At 40.2% G+C, this 21,452-nt stretch overlaps 2 protein-coding genes across 9 annotated transcripts in view; both read right to left on the bottom strand.

The window, feature by feature from the left end:
- The window catches only part of sfl (N-deacetylase and N-sulfotransferase sfl), a 500,037-nt gene that overhangs the window by 109,187 nt on the left and 369,398 nt on the right, over positions 1-21,452 (bottom strand). The window lies entirely within an intron of this gene.
- Positions 1,283-2,098, bottom strand: LOC149033250 (uncharacterized). Its single transcript, XM_089170121.1, has 2 exons — positions 1,777-2,098; positions 1,283-1,411 (listed from the first exon to the last, which is right to left on the bottom strand). Exons 1-2 carry the CDS (start codon positions 2,096-2,098, stop codon positions 1,329-1,331), a joined length of 405 nt encoding a protein of 134 aa, XP_089026247.1. The 3' UTR covers positions 1,283-1,328.

Raw genomic sequence — 21,452 nt, 5'->3', positions numbered from 1 at the left:
TCGTACTCCTATCGAATATACGAGGACGAGTCGATTCTTGATATTCTCGTGTCTGGGACTGGGAGGAAATATCTAGTGCACGCGGCCCAACGAACGCTCTCGTTTCTTCCACCCTTGACGATCCGCAATAACCACAATTTAATTAACTAATTCGAAACTATGAAGCTCCGCTTTTTAATTTCCACCACTGAGAAATATCTGATGTTTAAATTGGCGAATCAGTGAATTAAAAAATGGGATTCAATCTTTTTCCCTTACTCTATTACTCTATATTTCTCTTTCCCTTTCTCTCCCTCTCTCCCTCTTTCTCGGACTCTCTCACATTCGAAGTTGTTTTGATGAAAATGAGAAAATCAACGAAATAACTCTAATCGCATTTCACGCTATTAAATACACATATAAGGCACCGTTTTTCAATTTAACTTTAATTGGCTAAGGTATATTTATGATACTGGATTACGTAAAAGTTAGGAAAGTTAGTCATTTGTAAAAGATTTGTAATAAATTAATTTTATAATATTATTATTAATTTTTGTAATAATATATAATGAGTAGAATTATTCAGATTTGTAGATATTTTATATCGTAAATAATTCATTAAGCGAACGTAATTAATATAAATATATGTGCTGGATTATAAAAAAAAGGTTTATAAATGCTGATATATATATTATTCTACCGTGTATACCATATCACATATTTTCTGTTATCGCTGATCATAAAACCTTTTTTACAAGATTATAAATTGGAGGCTATTTACTGGATCAGTATTTTCGAACATTATTGGTTAATATTCATAGTAAAATATATAATTTCTATCAATATATAAGCCTTTTCCAATTATAAATTATAAAATTTTATTATTTATATTTAATGAAATATTTATCCAAAATGTTTCAAAATATTTAAGCTCAACATTAGTGGTAGTTTCAGTACCCTAAAAATACAATAATAAAAACAAAATGTGAAAACATCACACGTGTTAGAAGTGAAACCTTCAAAAAATTCAGTTTCGAGAGAATGAGACGAATGCAGAGTATCAAGAGTAAGATAATTGTAGGATTTATTTATTATAATATTGTTACCATCATATATATATGAAAAGGCATGGGTATGATCTTGGGATGGGGCTAGCTTATAAAAACTATCACTTTCCAAATTGTATCAATTAAGGGGTCTCCTCCAATTAGACACACTAAAAAAAGACAGTTTTTTAGAATTTTTTTAACAGTTTTATATTATAAATTTTGATATATAATTTATTGCACTATATTAATATACTATCGAACTACATTAAACAATTTTTTTTGGTATATTTTATTAACTTTTTATACATGAAAATGATACTTCAAAAAACGTCCTAAAAAAAAGGTGTGTCCTCGCTGTTGACAAAATCTCTGGAGTGGTGGGTCTGAAACAAAAAAATCTAACATTGTTTGATTCAGTATATTGATAGCTATAGCGCATATCGAACGATTTTTGATTTTTGAAAAATTGAGAAAATGGCGGACATTTTTCGAAAAAAAGAAAAAACACGTTTTTTTTACTGTTTCTGGCAAAAAAAAATAGTTAAAATCAAAATCTAAAAAACCCTCGATATGCGCTATAGCTATAATAGTAAAGAATATGTGGTAAAAATTTCAGAGGGATCGGACTAGTAGTTTCGGAGATTTTATCAACAAGGCTTTGGAAAGCGTCGTTTTGAGAAAAACGCGTTTAAAGTTTTTTTCAAGGAAAAATCGTGAAAAAATTTTACCTGTTCTTAATCAGCAATACCTGCACTATACATTATATCTTCCTCTTCTTCATGACGTTCATGTTCATCCAAAATAGCGTTTCTGCGTTGCGTCCTGGCTTTTTTAGAGGCATTAGTGCTGCGGCGGTTTGCTACACGTATGCGTTCTCTGTCACGTTCAGATGCAAAGTGCATAGCGCTCGGGCCAATTTTGATTTCCATTACTGACATAATTTTCAAAACTGTTTGAAAGCCTTCATTGAAAATACAAGCAGCTGTTTGACAAGCGATTTGAACAATAATTTTTTTCGCTAAAGACGTGTTTAGGAGCCATTGCCCCAACGCAGTTGTTGAACGACTCATTGTTGTTCTGCGTGTTTCCACCAAGGCATCTTTCCCATAATTCTTGCTTTGTTAAATCTTCGTAGATTGGTTTTAGAATGTCTTGAACATCTATTGCAAGAGCAGGAAGATGTTTGAAACTTTTAACTGTCTTGTCTCTCACAGCTTTCTTGTACTTGCACCAAGAGTCGGAACAGTACGAATGCTGAGGGTTGCTATCAGTTGAGATTTTATGATAATATTTATGAAATATCACATCATCATAATTTAATAAACTATATTATATCATCTTCAGTCAGGTATATATATTTCTTTCTCTGTCTGAAACCACAACCACAATAGGGACGATAAATAGCAGCTTCTTCGGGGAACAAGAAAGCGCGCGGTATCTGACCGAGCGGAGTAAGGTAAAGCTCGCAAAAAAGTACAGTTACACTGCTCCGATCTTTATAAAATTTTAGTTGATACTTCTAGATATGTATAGTTTCGAAAAATGTAAAAAAAAAAATCGAAATAAAAATTCTAATTAGGGTAGACCCCTTAAGATAGAATAACAAATGCGATAGACATAGACAGAAACAAATATATATATATATGTGGGACGAACGCCTCCATGCCAAACTTGGTAAGCATTCGTGAAAGGGAACTGGTCGGTGGGCCCTGGATAGCTCAATTTGTTAAAGAGCAGTCGCCCGGAAAGCGAAAGATCCGTGGTTCGAGTCCCGGTCCAGTCAGTCCAGCGGTCCAGTTTTTTTTCACGAATCTTACATTTTTGGGGGCTCGTCCGGGATAGAATCGATTTCACGAGCGTGTAAGTAATTATTAGTTGGAAGCGTTGAAGTGTCTAGTGCATCATGGAATCAAGGGGGACATCACAAGAAGATGTATCTAATACGACTGTTGTGGCAGCAGAGCCAGACGTCGATCAGATGAAGTACCTGGAGCTGAAAGCCAGCTTGAAGGGAATGGGCTTAAGCTCAAAGGGTAGAAAGAAGGAGTTAGCGGAACGCTTACGAGCAGCTAACAATAAAAAACAAGATGACGATGATGATGAAGAGGATTCAGAGGATGATGATACCGAAGACGAGGAATCTATCATCGACGAAAAAGAAACTTCTGCAAGGGCAATGCAGATGTTTTCTTTTAAAGACGTTGAAGAGTCGGTCAACACATTCAGTGGAGACGGAACAACTAGCGTTAAATGCTGGTTAAGAGAGTTTGAAGAGATCGCTGAAATATGCCAGTGGGGTAATTTACAAAAAATTATCTATTGTAAGCGATTATTACGAGGACCGGCGAAATCTTTCGTTCGGTATGAAAAGTGTTGTAAGTCGTGGAAACAACTGAAGAGGGCATTAGTAGAAGAATTTATGGAAGTAACGAACGCATATAAAGTACATGAGACACTTAGAAGACGACAAAGAAAAGCAGATGAAACCTATCAAGAGTACATTTATGAGATGTGTGAAATTGCCGCTCAAGCAGGTATCGATAAAACATCCTCGATACAATATATTATCGACGGCATTCAAGACGAAGAAATAAATAAAACAATTCTATACGGAGCTACAACGATCAAAGAACTAAAGAAGAAAATTGCCTTATATGAAGTAATGAAAGAAAAAATGAAGAAGAAGACGGAAACTACAAAGACGCAAGGGATACATGTTATCAACGAGAAGAGGAAGCAGTCACGCGGACCACCGTCGGAGACCAACGGTAAACGCTGCTTTAGTTGCGGAGGGCTGAACCATCAGAGACGGAGTTGTCCACTTAAAGATAAAGGAACAAAGAGTTTTAAGTGCAACGAATTCGGCCATATTTCGACAGCTTGTCAGAAGAACGAGAAGCAACGGGACGCGCCGGAGAAAGTGTGTGGTGTGAGTGTGGAAACCAAAGGGAAGTGTGTAAAAGAGGTGCAAATGGGAAATGATATAATTACGGCGTTGATAGACACGGGTAGTGACATAAGCTTAATAACAACAGAACAATATTTTAAGGTAGGCACACCGGCATTAGGTAAAGAGATTTTGCGTTTTCAAGGTGTGGGCTCTGATCTAATTAAAACATATGGCGTGATAGAAACAAGTATTATTATCGATAAGAAAATGTATCCGATCAAAGTTCACATAGTTTCCGATGCTCTTTTAGATCATAATTTACTAATAGGCAATGATTTTTTGCGGAAGATGAATGTAACGATAGACGCCGGTAAAGTTTCCATTAGTGACGCGAACGCGGTTGCGAAGACAGACAACGAGGTACACGAAATCTTTAAAATCAATGCGTTTAACGACCGTAGCGAAATAGATCTGTCTCATATTGCAAGTGTGGAAGAAGCGAAACCGTTGGTAAAAGATCATAAATACGCGGAACAGATAACACAATGTTCGGAAGAGAGTGCTGAAAGTGTACTACCTAGTGCTGAAGTTGAAAAGTGTAAAGGGTTCGGTAAGAAAGAAGAAATTGTGTCCCTAGTCAAGGATGAGATCATGGAACAGGTACTCAAAGAGGAACCAAAAGAAGATGTACATGAAGGGATGGTGATTAGAGAAGGAGTGATATCGGAACCTGTTAGAAAAATTCAAGAGAAAATGGAAATCAAACCAGAAACGAAAATTGTCGATTTGGTAAAGATAACAAGGGAAGAAATCAAGGAGGAGATGTCAATGATGGATGTAGCTGAAGGTAAACTTGAAGAACCTGTAGTAATTGCAATAGTATTTTCAGAAGAAATCGAAAGAACAGTCAAGATTGAATCCACGAAAGAAGAACATGAGAGGTGTTGGAGACGTACGAAAGAAGATGTCCTAAAAGCACAGATGGTAAATCATAGATTGATCAATAAAAAGAGAGCTGCCGCTATGCGATATAAAGAAGGAGATCTGGTTGCGATACGACAACGCAATTTGGACCGAGATTGAAATTACACCCAAAATATTTAGGACTATATGAGGTAATTACGGTGTTAAGGAGCGATCGTTATATGGTGTGGAAAGTGGGGGAACATGAAGATCTATATATAGCATCGACTGTAGCCGATTCGATGAAACCGTGGACTCAAGAGGCAGAAAAAATGTGTAACGAAAACGGTTAAAGCTGATCGTATATCTGAGGACAGATATGTTTGTCAGAACGGCCGAGTGTGAGAGTGAGAGAAAAACGAAGAGTGGGAGTGTATGTGTGCGTGAAAACAATTGATGAATGAGAAAGATGTGTAAGAGTATGCAGCGATATCGGTATAAGTGTGAGTGCACGCAGCGATATTGGTATAAGTGTGAGTGCGCGCAGCGATATGGATATGAGTGTGAGTGCGCGCAGCGATATGGGTATAAGTGTGAGTGCATGCAGCGGTATGAATATGAGTGTGTCTAGTAAGAAAGAAAAGCGAGCGTGCACCCCGAAGTCTCTCGAATATTCCCGGACCGGAAATCGGGAAAAGGTCTTTTGTTTAATCGGTCGGGAATAGTCTGGAGATTTCGAGAATGATTGACGGAAGTGATTGGGACCATTGGTGGGGTGAATGAGTATATAAGCGCGGCGAAGAATGCGATCTTCGCCTTCTTGATTCGGTGCGACTATTTGTGAGTGAAAGAGTGTAATACGAGTGTACTTAAGATTTCTAACTATTGTTACTTACTTTTCTTATCTTTTCTATCTCTTTAAACCTTAATAATTAAACATTTGTTCTATTATAATAAATACTTATATTTTTAATTTAAATAAATCTTACATTTTTGGGGGCTCGTCCGGGATGGAGGTCTGTTTCGTAGCATGTTCCACAGTCTTACAACGCCACGAGAAGAAATTATTTATAAATAATTTCAAAAGAGTAAAGAGTTTGGCCGATGGTGGCGACGCGAACGGTTGGCCGAGGAACTAGACAGGACGGTCTTATTACGGAGCCTCGGCAACGTGTTCGGGACGAGTAAAGACGTAACGAGTAACGAAGGTGCCACCAAAGGAGGGGTGGTTATGACGGAACATTCGAGGTCGAATGTTGTTGTTGTAGGGGGGTGGAATGTGGGACGAACGCCTCCATGCCAAACTTGGTAAGCATTCGTAGAAGGGAACTGGTCGGTGGGCCCTGGATAGCTCAATTGGTTAAAGAGCAGTCGCCCGGAAAGCGAAAGATCCGTGGTTCGAGTCCCGGTCCAGTCAGTCCAGCGGTCCAGTTTTTTTTCACGAATCTTACATATATATATTAGGGTGGGTCAAAAAAATGACTTTTTTTTTTTCAAGTGCCACGGAAAAATGGGTTGCTAGACACCTTAAAAAAATTCTCACCAAATATAAGCTCTTAATTTTAATAGGAAGATCCTCCACATCCCAGTTTTTTTATTTTTTTTCAGTCTAATAGATTAAAATTCATACCTCATTATTTATTGATTGTATTTTTTTGACCCACCTTAATATATATATATATATATACATATATATGTAGGATTGGGTTTAGTGTAGAAGTTCGAGGTTAACGTACACCCAGTGAAATCCTACTGATAAAATATATTTAAAATAGATATTAGAAAAGATGCAATAAAGGCTTCACAATCTTATGATAACAACAGATATACGCAACTGAACTTTTTTAACTGAATGACGACGAACAATGACTGATGACGACTAGCGACTACTCATGACGATTCAATACCCGCTCTTTTATATCCATCCGCATGCAATTTTCGAATTTTCCGAAACGTCCGGTCTGATGCAATAAACAAAGCATCGGTATCGTTCGGGAACCTTCCAGACTCACACAGCTCACACAGACTTACACACGTACATAACTTACAAAGCAGACCACAAACCTTCTTTCTTTATTTTGACCGTCGGTTCGTTTGTACCTTATTCTTTTGTCGCCTACACGCTTATCTCTATTTATTCTTCTACCCTTATATCGCTCTTATATACATACAGGTTTAGTATCGAGATGATATAAGCCCACGCTTCGTAGTATACAGTCGCACATAGACACACACATATCAAAGCTTAGTAGCTAAAAGTGGGGACTATGAAGCAGAGACCAAGAATAGGAAAAACTGTATAGCTATATTCTGTCTCATTCTCTCGCAGGCTCAATCCAATATGTTTGTCACTTTTTCTCTTCTTACTTAGTATCGTGGCCGTTTCATTGCCTCGCTACATCGGCCCGCTACATCGCCGTATTTCACTTTTTTCAAATCACTTTCATTCTAAAGAAATTTTTACTTCAAAAACTAGCGTAATCATTTGTTTAATATTGACTTTGCTTAACACTATTCCTATCAGGAACGGTCAAATGACCGTTTTTAAATTTGAATTGAATCGCCTTTAAACTTTACGACTTTTCCTCATATATATGTATGATACATTTTTCAATAATCACTTATTTTTTTATTGTTTATTTTCTGAGAAAAATTTGTAGTCTGTCTTACCTACCACGACCGGTCATTTGACCGGTAGTACGATTTATACATTTTTGTAATAGTTTCTCTCTAAGACTCAATGCCAAAACTATTAAGTCGTTAGAAACGAAAGGTAATGTAGTTGCGACACGATTTTATCCGAGAAGTGCCTTCCAATAATCGAACTTATAAGAAAGTGCACAGAGGCAGAGGCATTTAGAGTATTGGGATATAAATGGGAACTGTCTACTGCAAAGTTATATGCATTTTTTGCAATTCTGTATGCACGCGGCGCATATGAGGCTAAGAATATAGATATAGCACTTCTATGGAATAAAAAGTGGGGCCCGCCTTTTTTTCTCAAATACTATGAGTAGACATGACTTTACGGAGATTATGAGATTTATTCGATTTGACGACAGAAACCAACGAAGCCAACGGTTACAAACCGATAAATTCACTATAATTTCCGAAGTTTGGTACAAATTTATTGACAACAGTCAAAATTGTTATAAACCAGGACCATATATTACTATTGACGAACAATTGTTTCCAACGAAAGCAAGGTGTAGATTCTTTCAATACATGCCCAATAAACCGGACAAATTTGGTATAAAATTTTGGTTAGCATCCGATGTACGTAGCAAGTATATAATAAATGGCTTTCCATATTTGGTAAAAGATGAAAGTAGAGAACCTTTAGTTCCTCTTGGAGAGTTTTTCACTATAAAATTAGCAGAACCGTATGTAGGATGTAGAAGAAATATAACCACGGACAACTTTTTTACAAGCCTATCTTTAGCAACAAAACTTTTAGCAAAAAAAACTACGATTGTTGGGACAATTAGAGCAAATAGAAAAGCGCTAGCAAGACTGGCAAAACTGAAAAAAGACGACATGGCACTTTTCTCAACCAAACTCTATCGCTCAAATAATTGTATGTTGACAATTTACAAAGCCAAACCAAGAAAGAAAGTTCTAATTCTCAGTTCAATGCACAACTCCGTACAAGTTGAAGAAAATGACAACCGAATACCGGAGACAATTCAATTGTATAATAGCACCAAATTTGGCGTAGATGTGACCGATCAAATGGCCAGAAATTATTCGGTAAAATCTAAATCTCGGAGATGGCCTTTGCAAGTATTTTTTAATATCTTGGATTTAGCCGGAATAAATGCATGGGTGTTACATAAAGAAACTACAGGAGGAGAAATTACAAGACAGGAATTTCTATTTCAATTGGCAGAAGAACTTGCCATTGAATACCAACAAGAGCTCGGCAAAGAAAAATCAACCAATACCCATCGCAAGTACAAGTACAGGTTCCCGTGAACGGAAAACATGTCAGATAAGGTATTGTAAAGATAATAAGACGAACAAAATCTGTCTAAAATGTAAAAAGTACGTATGCGGAAAATGTACAGTTGAAAACCCCATTTGTAAAAAATGCGACGAAAAAGAATAAAATGTAGATTATGTACTCTTGAATAAAAGAAAATATATTTTTATACTGGTAAGCTAGCTATTGGTCTGCATTCAATATTGAAAAATATAAGTTGTGAAAGACCGGTCTTTTGACCGGCCGCGGTAGGAATAGGTATACGTGAAGTGTCGGTAGGAAAAGTGTTAACAAGTTAAGCGCCACGCCGGTCCCTAGGGACCGGCGCTAGGCCCGGGACACCTTGAAACAGGCGTGCGACGTTGCTATGTCCAGGTCGGGAACCCGGGGCAACGGAAGGAGAAGTGTTCCCTGGTGGTTAGCTGAGATCGCTGACCTCAGGGCGTCTGCGACGGCAGCCAGGAGGCGGCTGACCAGGGCCAGGAGAAGGCAGGATGCCCGAGAGGTCGAGCGATGCATGAATGCTCGACGAATTGCAAAGGGGGCTCTGGCCAAGGCAATAAAGGAGGCCAAGAGAAGGACGTGGCGGGACTTCCTAAGTTCGCTGGATGAAGACCCTTGGGGTAGGCCATACAAGATGGTCATGGGCAAACTAAGACCTTTTGCCCCATTCATTACCGAGACATTGGAGGAGGCGGACCTGGAGCATGTCCTGGCGGGGTTATTCCCAAACCAGCTGGAGTGCACCCCACCGCCTGTGACCGCACCGGGGGATGTCAGCGTATCGAAGGAGGAAGTCTACGCTGCCGTTGCGAAAATAGCTGGAAGAAAGGCTCCGGGCCCTGACAGGGTGCCGGGCTGTGTTGTGCGGCATGCGGCGACGCTTTGCGGCCGTGGCCTCGCACAATGCTTCTCGGCTTGCGTGAGTGGCGGTACGTTTCCGACCAGCTGGAAGGAGGCCAGACTGGTGTTAATATAAAAGGGAAGAGACATGCCCCTGAATCAGCCCGGATCGTACAGGCCGATATGCCTCGTAAACGAGGTCGTGAAGCTGTTCGAGAGGGTATTAGTGCACCGACTAAACAGATTTCTGGAACAAAATGGGGCTTTATCCCCGGCACAGTACGGTTTCAGGACGGGCCGGTCGACCGTCGACGCGATCTTGTCCGTCAGGGACTACGTGGACGCGAGTGTACGGGACCAGAACGTAGTGATTCTTGTCAGCTTCGATATTTCCAATGCTTTTAACTCACTACCGTGGGCGGTTATTGTGGGGGCCTTGGAACGCAAGGGCCTTCCGCCACATATGTTGAACGTACTGTGCAACTACTTCCGCGACCGCAAGTTAGTGTATAGCACTAAGACGGGGGGCTCGTGAGTAGGGTCGTGCGCTGTGGAGTGCCACAGGGATTTGTCTTTGGCCCCACGTTGTGGAATGTGGCCTACGACAGTGTCCTCCGTGTCCCACTGGCTGGTGGTTCCCGTGTGGTCTGCTATGCAGACGATACGGTCCTCTTGTCAACGGGGCGGGACCTGTCGATGGCTATTATGAATGCTGCACATGACCTCGAGGTCATTGTGGATGCGATTGAGGGACTGGGCCTTAAAGAGGCGCCGCATAAGACGGAGGCAATGGCCTCCCATGCTTCCGCCCTCCGCGGACGCAGGAGTGTTGCCCCCCCCTAAGATCAGACTTAGGGGGTCCTCTATTTGTATAGGACCCAGGGTAAAGTACCTAGGGGTCGTGTTAGACTCGGACTTGACGTTCAGGCCCCACTTTGAGACCTTGATCCCGAGAGTAGGATCCTTTTTATTCGGAAAATCCTTCCGAATCTCCACGTACCGAGGGAAAGAGAGCGGCGCCTCTACAGCAGCGTGATCCCCTCGATGCTCCTCTATGGGGCTCCGGTGTGGTGGCGCGCTGTCGTGGAGGACTTGACGGTCAGGGGGGCTGTCCGGGTCTTGCAGTGCAGGGTCGCGATTAGGGTGTGCTTCGCCTACAGGACGGCCTCCTTCCATGCGGCAATGATTGCGGGGATTATTCTCCTTGACCATTTGGCTCCTCGGCTGGCGGAGACTTATGCTGCCCTTAGGGGTTTAGGGGGACCTGTCTCTCTGAGCACTAAGGCCAGGCTTGGGGCTCTTACCAGACGTGGAGCCATCGCCGCGTGGAGGGAGGAGGAGTTAGCTTTAGTAGACTCCCCGGATGCGACGGATGTACGTGTGAGGGGAGCCTTGGTCGGTAGGCTTGCTGTGTGGATTGAGAGGCCGCACGCTATCGAGTCGACCTTTCATGCCACTCAGCTGATGACCGGCAACGGGTGGACCGCATTCCAGTCCTTTTCAGAACTAGTGATGAGAAGAAAGGAAGATGAGGAAAGGATGAGAGAGAAAAACGGTACGGCTGGAAGGGTGCGTGCGCGTGTGTTTGCGGACGGACGTGTGTGTGCGAGGCCGCACAGGAGAATAGCTCCAGTGCGGCCGCCGCGGGCAAGGCTTCGGCTAGCCTTGGCGGCGCCTGACTGGGTCTAGTGCGTTGCTTCACCCTCATCGGGAGAATGAGCACAGGGTGTGCATGGTGTAAGAATTAACACGGTCGCTGCGCTACTGGGCGGGTAACCGGGCTAATCTTTGTTTTCAGGTTGTGGTTCAACTCCGGAGTCAGCCTCCGTTGAGTCGTGCGTGTTGAGTGGTAGTGTCAGTGCTATCGGTGGTGTGATGTGATAGTGCTAGGTGTGATCTGGGAAAAACCGTCCCAGGTCGCCTGGGTTGGGCGTAAGACAATGAAATCCTATGACGCGGACATACTGTCTGCCCATACCCAACGGTTGAAACTATAATCGGGAGGTTTTTTAGTCGGTAGGCGACGTGCAGGTCAAATCCGACACTTCTCTGGGTAACGGGCCCGGGGAGCCTTTAGAAGGTTTTTCCTCCTGACGAAACAAAAAAAAAACAAAGCAAAAAAAAATAAAAAAGGGACCGGCGCTTGACTTTTCGTTCATCTATCGTGGCGCGTGTGTCGGTCCTTGCGTACTTGTGAGACTGAACATTTAAATTATGCGAAATCGGTTTTTTTTGGTCAATGCTTCAAGGAAAAGAATATTATACTTAAAAACATTAATGTAATTTATTAAAACAAGATAAGCAAAGGTGAGGTTTCTGTGTACATTGGTTACAAAAGGTCGTTACTTTTTGCGTTACATTTTTAGCTGTCTTTCGTCCTAACATTCATACATTCTGATTATAGCATTCGGTACAGTATCTTCTAATTTTGTGCGCTCTGCCTTTCTTTTTTTCCTATATAAGGGACTACATAAGGATATAAACAAAGCATATAAAAAATATTTATTGGAATTGAAAAATGTCATTCTCTTGAGTGCAATTATCTGCAAGTAGAAATTTAAACATACGAAGACAAGCTAAGGTCCTCAACCCGAGTTACGCTACCCGACATCTATCTATCCGCTCTGTGCGTGATTGCAGCGCCATGGTATCTATGAACTAAAGGACGTTGCTACTGAGTTTTTAATATTTAAACGTATAGAGCTTTGCAATAACAATTAATTTTTGTTATTAAAAAATTTTTTTTTGCATGTCAAACCACGTGACAATTAAATTTCAATCTTGTGCAATTATGATGCAAAAATTATCGCTAAAATGTAAGTATAATTAATAATTTAAAAACAGTATGAAAGCTGTGGCGTTTACTGTAGTAAATAAAAGGTTAGATTATAGCCACAGTAGATCAAACTTTAAATAATATTGGCAAGCAGATAAAGTACGATGTGACATTGTTATCAAAAAAATAAATATATATATATATGTAGGGAAATTATTTAGGGTGAGAGGTGCGAGGTGAACATACACCCAGTTTAATCCTACTAATAAGATATATTTAAAACAGGTATTAGAAAAGTACAATAATAGTTTCACAATCTTATGACTACAACTTAGATAAGCGACTGCGTTCTGATAACAACTTATAATGCAACTGCGATTGATACGACTGGTGACTAACTGAATACTCCTGAACCGACCGACTGCTGACTACCCTTCTCCTTAAATCTGTGTCCTTTTATATTCGTCTGCGTCGTTCTCGAATTTACCAAACACCCGTTTCGAGAACCTTCTAGATTTTACCGATTCTAACGTCACTTTGATAATTTACAAAGAACAGACCACGCATCGTTTTTCTTTATTTTGACCATTAGGTCCTTTTCCTTTTAGTCTTTCGTCGCCTACCTACTTATCTATGTTTACTCCTCGATACTTAGAACTCTCCTATATCTATCTTTGATACTTAAAACTCTCCTACATATATATATATATATATATATATATATATATATATATATATTAAACTTTCAGATTTAAAGCAACCATGGACATAATTTTTAGAACAGGTTTCGAAGCAATTAGTCATACCATCAAATCTTAACCGCAAACTAACATCAAAGGTAAAAATCTCGTCCTTGCAGAACATGTCCGGGATGTTGAAGAACATCGTCGGAAAACCGCAAGTTATTTAATAAAGTCACGAGTTATTCGACAAACATTGGTCCATGCAACACATTACTCAACTTCTTTAAACGTAAATAACAATTAGATGATTTATTCTTCTAATATAAATTTTGAAGATCAAATAATGAATATTGCTTTATTTGTTGTATTTTAGATAAAGGCAGCTCGTTGTGTGACTGACGTCCAATGCAATTGTGTTTATAATAAAAGTAAAAAATGTAAACACATTGCCGCATTGATTTACTTCATTAATAATGAAGAAAGCGCATCTAAGACTAGTATCGAGCAACAGTGGGGTAAACCCAGTCCCCGACAATTTGCAAAAAAAAATATTCGAAAGGAGAATATTTCGAAAATATGGTTCCGCATAAATATGAGCAGCTTCAAGAACCGCAGGAAGTCCAGCTTTCCAAATTGATCTCAAACTCTCCTTTGAAGCAAATTTTAACAGCTCAGCTATTTCTACCAATTTTTTTACAAATATCATAAAATTAATTATCACACATGTGTTTTGTTAACTCGAAAATAAAAAACACCGTCTTTTATTGCCAAAGTTATCCACTGCGTGCGCTAGTGTCCACTTCGGCTTCCCCTACCTTGACTTCGCACGGAGAGGATACTCTGGCTCGCCTATCGGCGAGCGGCCCGGCAGGACTCGCCTGACGACTAATTGTGACTTGAACGAAAAGGTATAGAAATTCGGCGTGGCGCTTAACGTGTTAATGATTATGAACCACTTAATGAGACAAAAACTTTGCAATTAGTCTCGAATAGAAATGTTAAAAAATATTGATCGAATAAATAGAAATTGTATAAATTTATAAGGAACGACCCAGTAATACTTGAACTGAGAAACGAAGCGAGAAGTAGGTGGGTATACCTACTCGAATCATGGATTACCCTTGCTCACGAAATGCAAATGAGAAGAACTAAGTTTCAGCACGGTGTCTTATCATTCTGACACGTTGCACTTCGTGCTGAGTTCGCTCAGTAAGAGAATCTGAATAAGAATGGGAATCGTGCTCCTAGCAATGCTACATCGAATTATACGATACACTCGTCAGTCTTATCTTCTGATCTTCTTGTTCTTAGGAACGTAACACATCTACCTACGTATTTTCTGTTAGAAAATGATATTTTATAATTTCATAATAATGACGAATTACATTATTTTAATTTATTTCAAAAAATTGTATGGAATGTCAAACACAGAATCACTTTAGGATACATAAAATCAAATTAAAAATCTAACAAATATTTTTTCAGGAAAATTTCTCATAATTAATAACATAAATTTATTTTTACGTAGCATAAGCATTTTTACGTACAAATATACGTAACAATAACAAATTATATCAAGAAGTATCTAATAAATTCTATAATTTCTTGATAAAATAACTAATAAGATATTTATATAATGAGAAATATATATTACATAAGAAATATATTTGTATATACATATATGGATCGTTTATTTTGAAAGTGGTGTAAGTCCATTTAAAAAAATGTTATATCACCTGATTTATGCTTAATTTAGTGTAAACTTTTTATTTATGATTTGTTGGTATTTAATTTTTTTTAAAATACCAATACTTTGTCCATTTTAAAATTGACCGGTAAAAGAAATTGCGTAACCATTGATTATGTAAGTGGTGTAATTTCAATTTTTATGGACAAAAAGAAAAGAAAAAAAAAGAAGAAAAAATTTCTTTATACATCACAGGATTATTATATTATAAAACAATGTAGACAACATAATAAATCCATTTTATATGAAATAAAACAAGAGAATCTCAAGATCTACAAAGAACCTACAGAACGCAATCAAAAAACAGATAACAAGAAACGCTAATAATAAAAACGTAAATTGTTTGCTAATATGTTGGATGAGGTATTGCAAAAATGCAGCATATTTTATTTTACATATATAAAACGTCGATTGAGGACGCATATTTAAGACTTTAAATTTATTACCTACATATCTGGAAATACCGTCGAAATTTGAAAAAATTACCCTGAATCCTTTGTATCACGATACTAGGTCTATTATTTACGAAAAATTATTTACTTTAAATTATTATACTATATACCTCTTGTGCATCATAAATATTTCATTATTTATATTCATTGTATATTTTCATATATGTTAAATTTAAGAATATAATTAAAATACATATAGATGTAGATAAGAAAAAAATAAAAAATACTACTTCTGTTGCGTATTGCGCAATATGTGATGTGGACTGTGTGAGTGGTTGCCTGACGCGATCGAAGTTTGGAACAGGGCACAGAAGCGGGACCTACCGGCGCCGTTTCTTTCGGCGTATGCGCTAGCACAAGTGGACACAACGCCGCTTCTTTAAGACAAAGCTTTCCCGAGCAGCTTGATTTTTCTCGACAACCCTATACTAGCTCGACGGACCATGGAGAGTGACCCGACGGTCATTGGCCAATCAATTTGGGGAAGGGGGTGCACAGGACTGCCCGTTCCCTATAAAAGGCCACGGAAAATCGTCGATCCAAGCCATTCAGTCAGCAACACTCGATTCACATATAACCAACGCATCAAGAACAAGGAAAACTCATCGGCACCCGACAAGGCAGCCTAACCACATTTCATCACGCAATCATCAGGCAGCTCAGCATCGGGGCGATAGTTTACCTACAACAACGCAGCAGCGTATTATAAAGGAACAATTCGATTCACAGTCCTCCACGGAACAATTCGATTCACATTACTCCACCATCCCTTAAAACCGTTTCATTTTACGATAAATAAAGAACATTGTACTGATCAAGGCACCTGTACGCAACATAATTTTTGGTCCTTCGAGCCGGATTCCTGATCCATCTATTTCAGTCGGCGCCTGTGGAACAGCAGTTCTCTTCAAGTGGACGAGAAAGAGGCAGGGAAGACTTAGACTACGCATCAACGAAGCAGCGAGACTCAACTCAAAGCGCACACTCACTCAACACAGGAGAATCGACGCAGTACACAAGCATCCTGGAGGCTGGAGTGTAGCATCGCGGGACAACAATACGAAAACGTGAGTCTTGCAATACTTTTTAACGAGTCATCAACCTGAAGTCGTATTCCCCCCTCTTATCTCTCCCCATTTTGTGCCTTTTTATCGTAAAATGTCGCGATCAACAAGAGAGTGTACCGAGGCGCAGCTTATACGGAGGCGCGCGCCTTTAAAAAGTAAATTTACAGTTTTCAAAAAGTTCGTAACTGACCTAGAGAATCCTAACGATAACGATATAGCAAAATTAAAATCAAAATTAAAACAAATCGATTCGGACATGATAGCTTTCGAGAATGTTCAGACCGATTTAATAGCGGTTGCCTCCGAGGAGACGTGGGAAATCTACGTAAAGGAAGGTGACGAAATTCGCGAGTCAATCAAAGACGCGTTAATAAAAGCAGAAAGTATAGTAAAAAAATTCGATCATGCCGCGACATCAAGCGCTAACCCGGCCATTAATGAACCTGTAATATTGCCATCTGTGAGCACATCTATTGGTATACACAATCCCCCACGAAGCGATAAACTTGTACAATTGCCACCGGTGAATTTACCGCACTTCGACGGACGCTACGAAGAGTGGCCAAGTTTTGCTGATGGTTTTCAATCAATCGTTGGAAAAAATTCGGAATTACGAGATATACAAAAATTTGCGTATTTAAAGTCATGCGTGTCGGGCGAGGCAGAAGAGAAAATACGGGATTTAGTAATTACCGAGGGCAATTATCAGATAGCATGGGAACTACTAGAGTCATATTACGACAATCCTATTTTATTAATTAATCGACACATAAGGGCAATTCAAGAGTGCCCCAAGATGAGTAGACAATCTCCGGAAACGTTAATTCAGGCCGCGAACACTCTCGTTACCAACTATAAAGCGTTATTATCCACACAAAAGAATTTTGCTGAGGCATTCCCCATATACATGATCGTTTCCCGAATGGACGAACAGACGCGGTATGAATGGGAGAAGCAGCGCCCCAAACTAGAGTTACCGACCATAGACGAGCTTTCAAGTTTCTTATTTAATGCCGGACGCGCACTTCTTACGTCGCAACCTGCAAAAGAGTCAAGAGATATGGGAAGGAATAGTATGAACAATCCGCCTAGACCGCTTACACGGTACGGCAATCCGCGAAGCGCAGCACAGCTCAATACACGTTATACAAATTTGCAAAGACCGTCACAGAACGATGCACGCCAAAATCCAGTACAGGTTTATGCGTCACAATTTCAAAGTCAATGCTACGTATGTTCGGGTAGTCATCTAGTATTTGCATGCGATCAATTAATAGGTGCTAACGCCGAGGAGCGAAATAGGATCGTCAAAGAAGCAGGATTATGTATAAATTGTTTGCGACCTGGTCATAGGGCTGAGGATTGCCGTTCTAGTTATTGTAGAAAATGTGGGAACAAGCACAACACGTTATTACATATAGACGAACAAATTTCAGCGGTGCAATGCTCATACGTTAAAATCAATCATGCACCTCTGCCTACATTATTATTAACCGCTGTGGTTTCATTATTAGATCGCGACGGTATTCCACACAAGTGCCGAGTACTCCTAGATTCAGGCGCCGGGGCTAATTTCTTAACGTTCGAGTTTGCCAGCAAGCTACGAATCGCACAACAAAGTGTGAACATACCAATAGCCGGGATAAATAAAATTGAAACTAATGCCACCAAGGCCCTAGTAACGACCATGCAATCGCAGACAGAAAACTACGCAGTTGAACTAAAGTTCTTACTTCTACCCAGTATAACAAATATTTCACCATCGCAACCAATACCCCCGGAAGAATTAACAATACCTGCAAATATCCGCTTGGCTGATACCGGTTTCGATAAACCTTCGAGAATAGACGCGATTCTCGGCATGCCCATTTTCTGTGCTTTATGGCACGCCGGACAGATTATTCAAATCAATGAATCAATATCTTTGCAAAATTCACGATTAGGTTGGATCGCAGTAACGACCTCAAATATGCATTTGCCACGAAACGTAAAATGCCATACCGCACTTATAGGATTGCAAGAACAATTAGAAAATTCTTGGCGCGTTGAGCAAACGCCAGAAAGGAAAATCAGATCTCAGGAGGAGGAGTATTGCGAATCGCACTATGAAACTAATACGCGCCGTGATCCATCGGGTAGATATATAGTAAGACTACCACTCAGGGAAAACGCAAATCAATTAGGGGATTCATACGTCAATGCACTGGAGAGATTTCATGTGTTCGAGCGGTCGTTAGCGCGTAAACCGGGGGTACGCGAAGAATATGCGAAACTTTTATCCGAATACGAGGATTTGGGGCATATGGAAAGGGTCGAAGAGTCTTCCCGTACGGAAGGCTATTATTTGCCACATCATGCCGTAGCTAAACAATCGAGTATTACAACCAAGCTGCGGGTGGTTTTCGATGCATCCGCGAAATCGAGTAGCGGTCTATCATTAAATGATATCTTAATGGTCGGCCCAATGATTCAGGAGGACTTATTCACCATTCTCTTGAGATTTCGGTCACATCCATTCGCGCTTACTGCAGACATAGCCAAGATGTATCGACAAGTAACAATGGATACGCGTGATCGTATTTATCAGAATATTCTTTGGCGTCGAGGAGTAAATGAACCGGTCGGAACGTACCGACTTAAAACAGTAACATATGGCACGGCAACCGCGTCTTGTTTAGTGACTCACACGCTACATCAACTTGCTAACGACGAATCAAGACAACACCCAAGGGCATCCATTATCTTAAAGGAAGATTTCTATGTCGATGATCAATTAATGGGAGCCCATACGATAGACGAGACTAAACAAATTCGCGACGAGCTCATAGCGGTGACAAATAAGGCGGGCATGTATATACATCAATCAATAGGCAAAAAACCAACGGTTGAATTGGTGTGCGCAAAATCAAAGGTTGCACCTCTCAAGACACAATCGCTTCCGCGTTTAGAATTGTGTGGCGCGGTCTTACTGGCGCGCCTGTACAGAGTCACTAGGAACGCGCTGCGAAGAATCAAATTTCGTCGTTCAGTGTTTTGGTCGGATTCAGCAATAGGTTTGCATTGGCTCAATACACCGCCACATTTACTAAAAACGTTTGTAGCGCATCATTTAACTCGAGTGATTAGAGAGACAGTACCCACCTACGAAACATTGCTAACGTATGATCTAGAGATAGAGGCCATCCTCAATTCTCGCCCTCTCACCCCTTTATCCAATAATCCAAATGACCTACGCGCTCTCACTCCTGGACACTTCTTGATAGGTGACTCGTTGATAAGTTTGCCAGAGCACGATTTCAGGGATATACCATGCGGCCGGTTGTCGCAATGTCAACATATACAACAAATGCGACAGCACTTTTGGACACGATGGAGCAGGGAGTATTTGAATAAGCAAACGGTGCGTAAAAAATGGCACAAGGACGCGACGGATAACATAAGGATTGGCACACTAGCTATTCTGAGGGAAGACAATGCTCCTCCTCTTAGGTGGCCATTGGGTCGAGTGACGGAGCTACATACTGGTCCTGACGGCATAACACGTGTGGTAACGCTAAAAATGTTTAATGGAAAATTAAAGCGAAGTGTCAAACAAGTAGCACCATTACTTAATGACGCCGAAACTCTTAATTAAGTACTTTTGAACGGTATCCGTTCAAGGGGGGCGGTATGTTGCGTATTGCGCAATATGTGATGTGGACTGTGTGAGTGGTTGCCTGACGCGATCGAAGTTTGGAACAGGGCACAGAAGCGGGACCTACCGGCGCCGTTTCTTTCGGCGTATGCGCTAGCACAAGTGGACACAACGCCGCTTCTTTAAGACAAAGCTTTCCCGAGCAGCTTGATTTTTCTCGACAACCCTATACTAGCTCGACGGACCATGGAGAGTGACCCGACGGTCATTGGCCAATCAATTTGGGGAAGGGGGTGCACAGGACTGCCCGTTCCCTATAAAAGGCCACGGAAAATCGTCGATCCAAGCCATTCAGTCAGCAACACTCGATTCACATATAACCAACGCATCAAGAACAAGGAAAACTCATCGGCACCCGACAAGGCAGCCTAACCACATTTCATCACGCAATCATCAGGCAGCTCAGCATCGGGGCGATAGTTTACCTACAACAACGCAGCAGCGTATTATAAAGGAACAATTCGATTCACAGTCCTCCACGGAACAATTCGATTCACATTACTCCACCATCCCTTAAAACCGTTTCATTTTACGATAAATAAAGAACATTGTACTGATCAAGGCACCTGTACGCAACAACTTCTATTCTATTTCTTGATATTATTTATTAACAAAATGTGATTATATATTATGAAATATATTTAAAGTGATATTTGATTTTTCAAAATTGAAATTAAACGATTTTAACAATTGTTTAATTTTGGAATTGGTGTAAGTCCATTTGCAGTCCATAAATATAGGGGGAGTTCACATAACACAAGACGGCTCCTAGCACCGAACACTCCATATATCTCAAAAAATGATAACGTGAACGATTCAAAAACGGGTGAAAGGGGTACGTGGAGAGCCTAGTGGTACAGGGTCATAGACCCTAGTATATCAGTGACGCTCAGAGCAACATCAGGAGCGGTCGATTTCTATTTTCGGTAGAAAAACATTGCCCCACGTAAAATTCAGGAAGGTGTTACAACTATATTTCTGAGTTTAAGTCTTTATAGTATTTGTTAATTTATAAAGGGCTCCATTATTATTCGTTGTATATGAATTTTTTTGTGTATTTTCGAAACGGATTAGGTATAGATTATGTAATGTTGGTATTATCCTGTCCCCTAGTACCGGACAAAAATAGTCCGGTTTAATTAAAAAATAATACATTAATGCCGGACAGTGAAAATATTTTATTCTCTCGTAAATAGTTTTACATATTTTTTGCATAAAAACACAACGAAGGGAATAAATCATGTATAATATTTTCCGATATTGTTTTTACCAACGAACTAAGAATCAGCAATGCCACGCCATCGACGAGCTTGAATCCAGATGTTATCGAGATTATCCATAAATTGTCACCATTGACAGGCGCTGCCAAAAACGATCAGCGGCCCGT

Source organism: Polistes dominula, unplaced genomic scaffold (genome assembly GCF_049000335.1).
Source record: "Polistes dominula isolate Pdom_NZ unplaced genomic scaffold, Pdom_raw_medaka contig_15, whole genome shotgun sequence".
NCBI lineage: Eukaryota > Metazoa > Arthropoda > Insecta > Hymenoptera > Vespidae > Polistes > Polistes dominula.
This window is presented reverse-complemented; position numbering and strand designations above follow the sequence as displayed.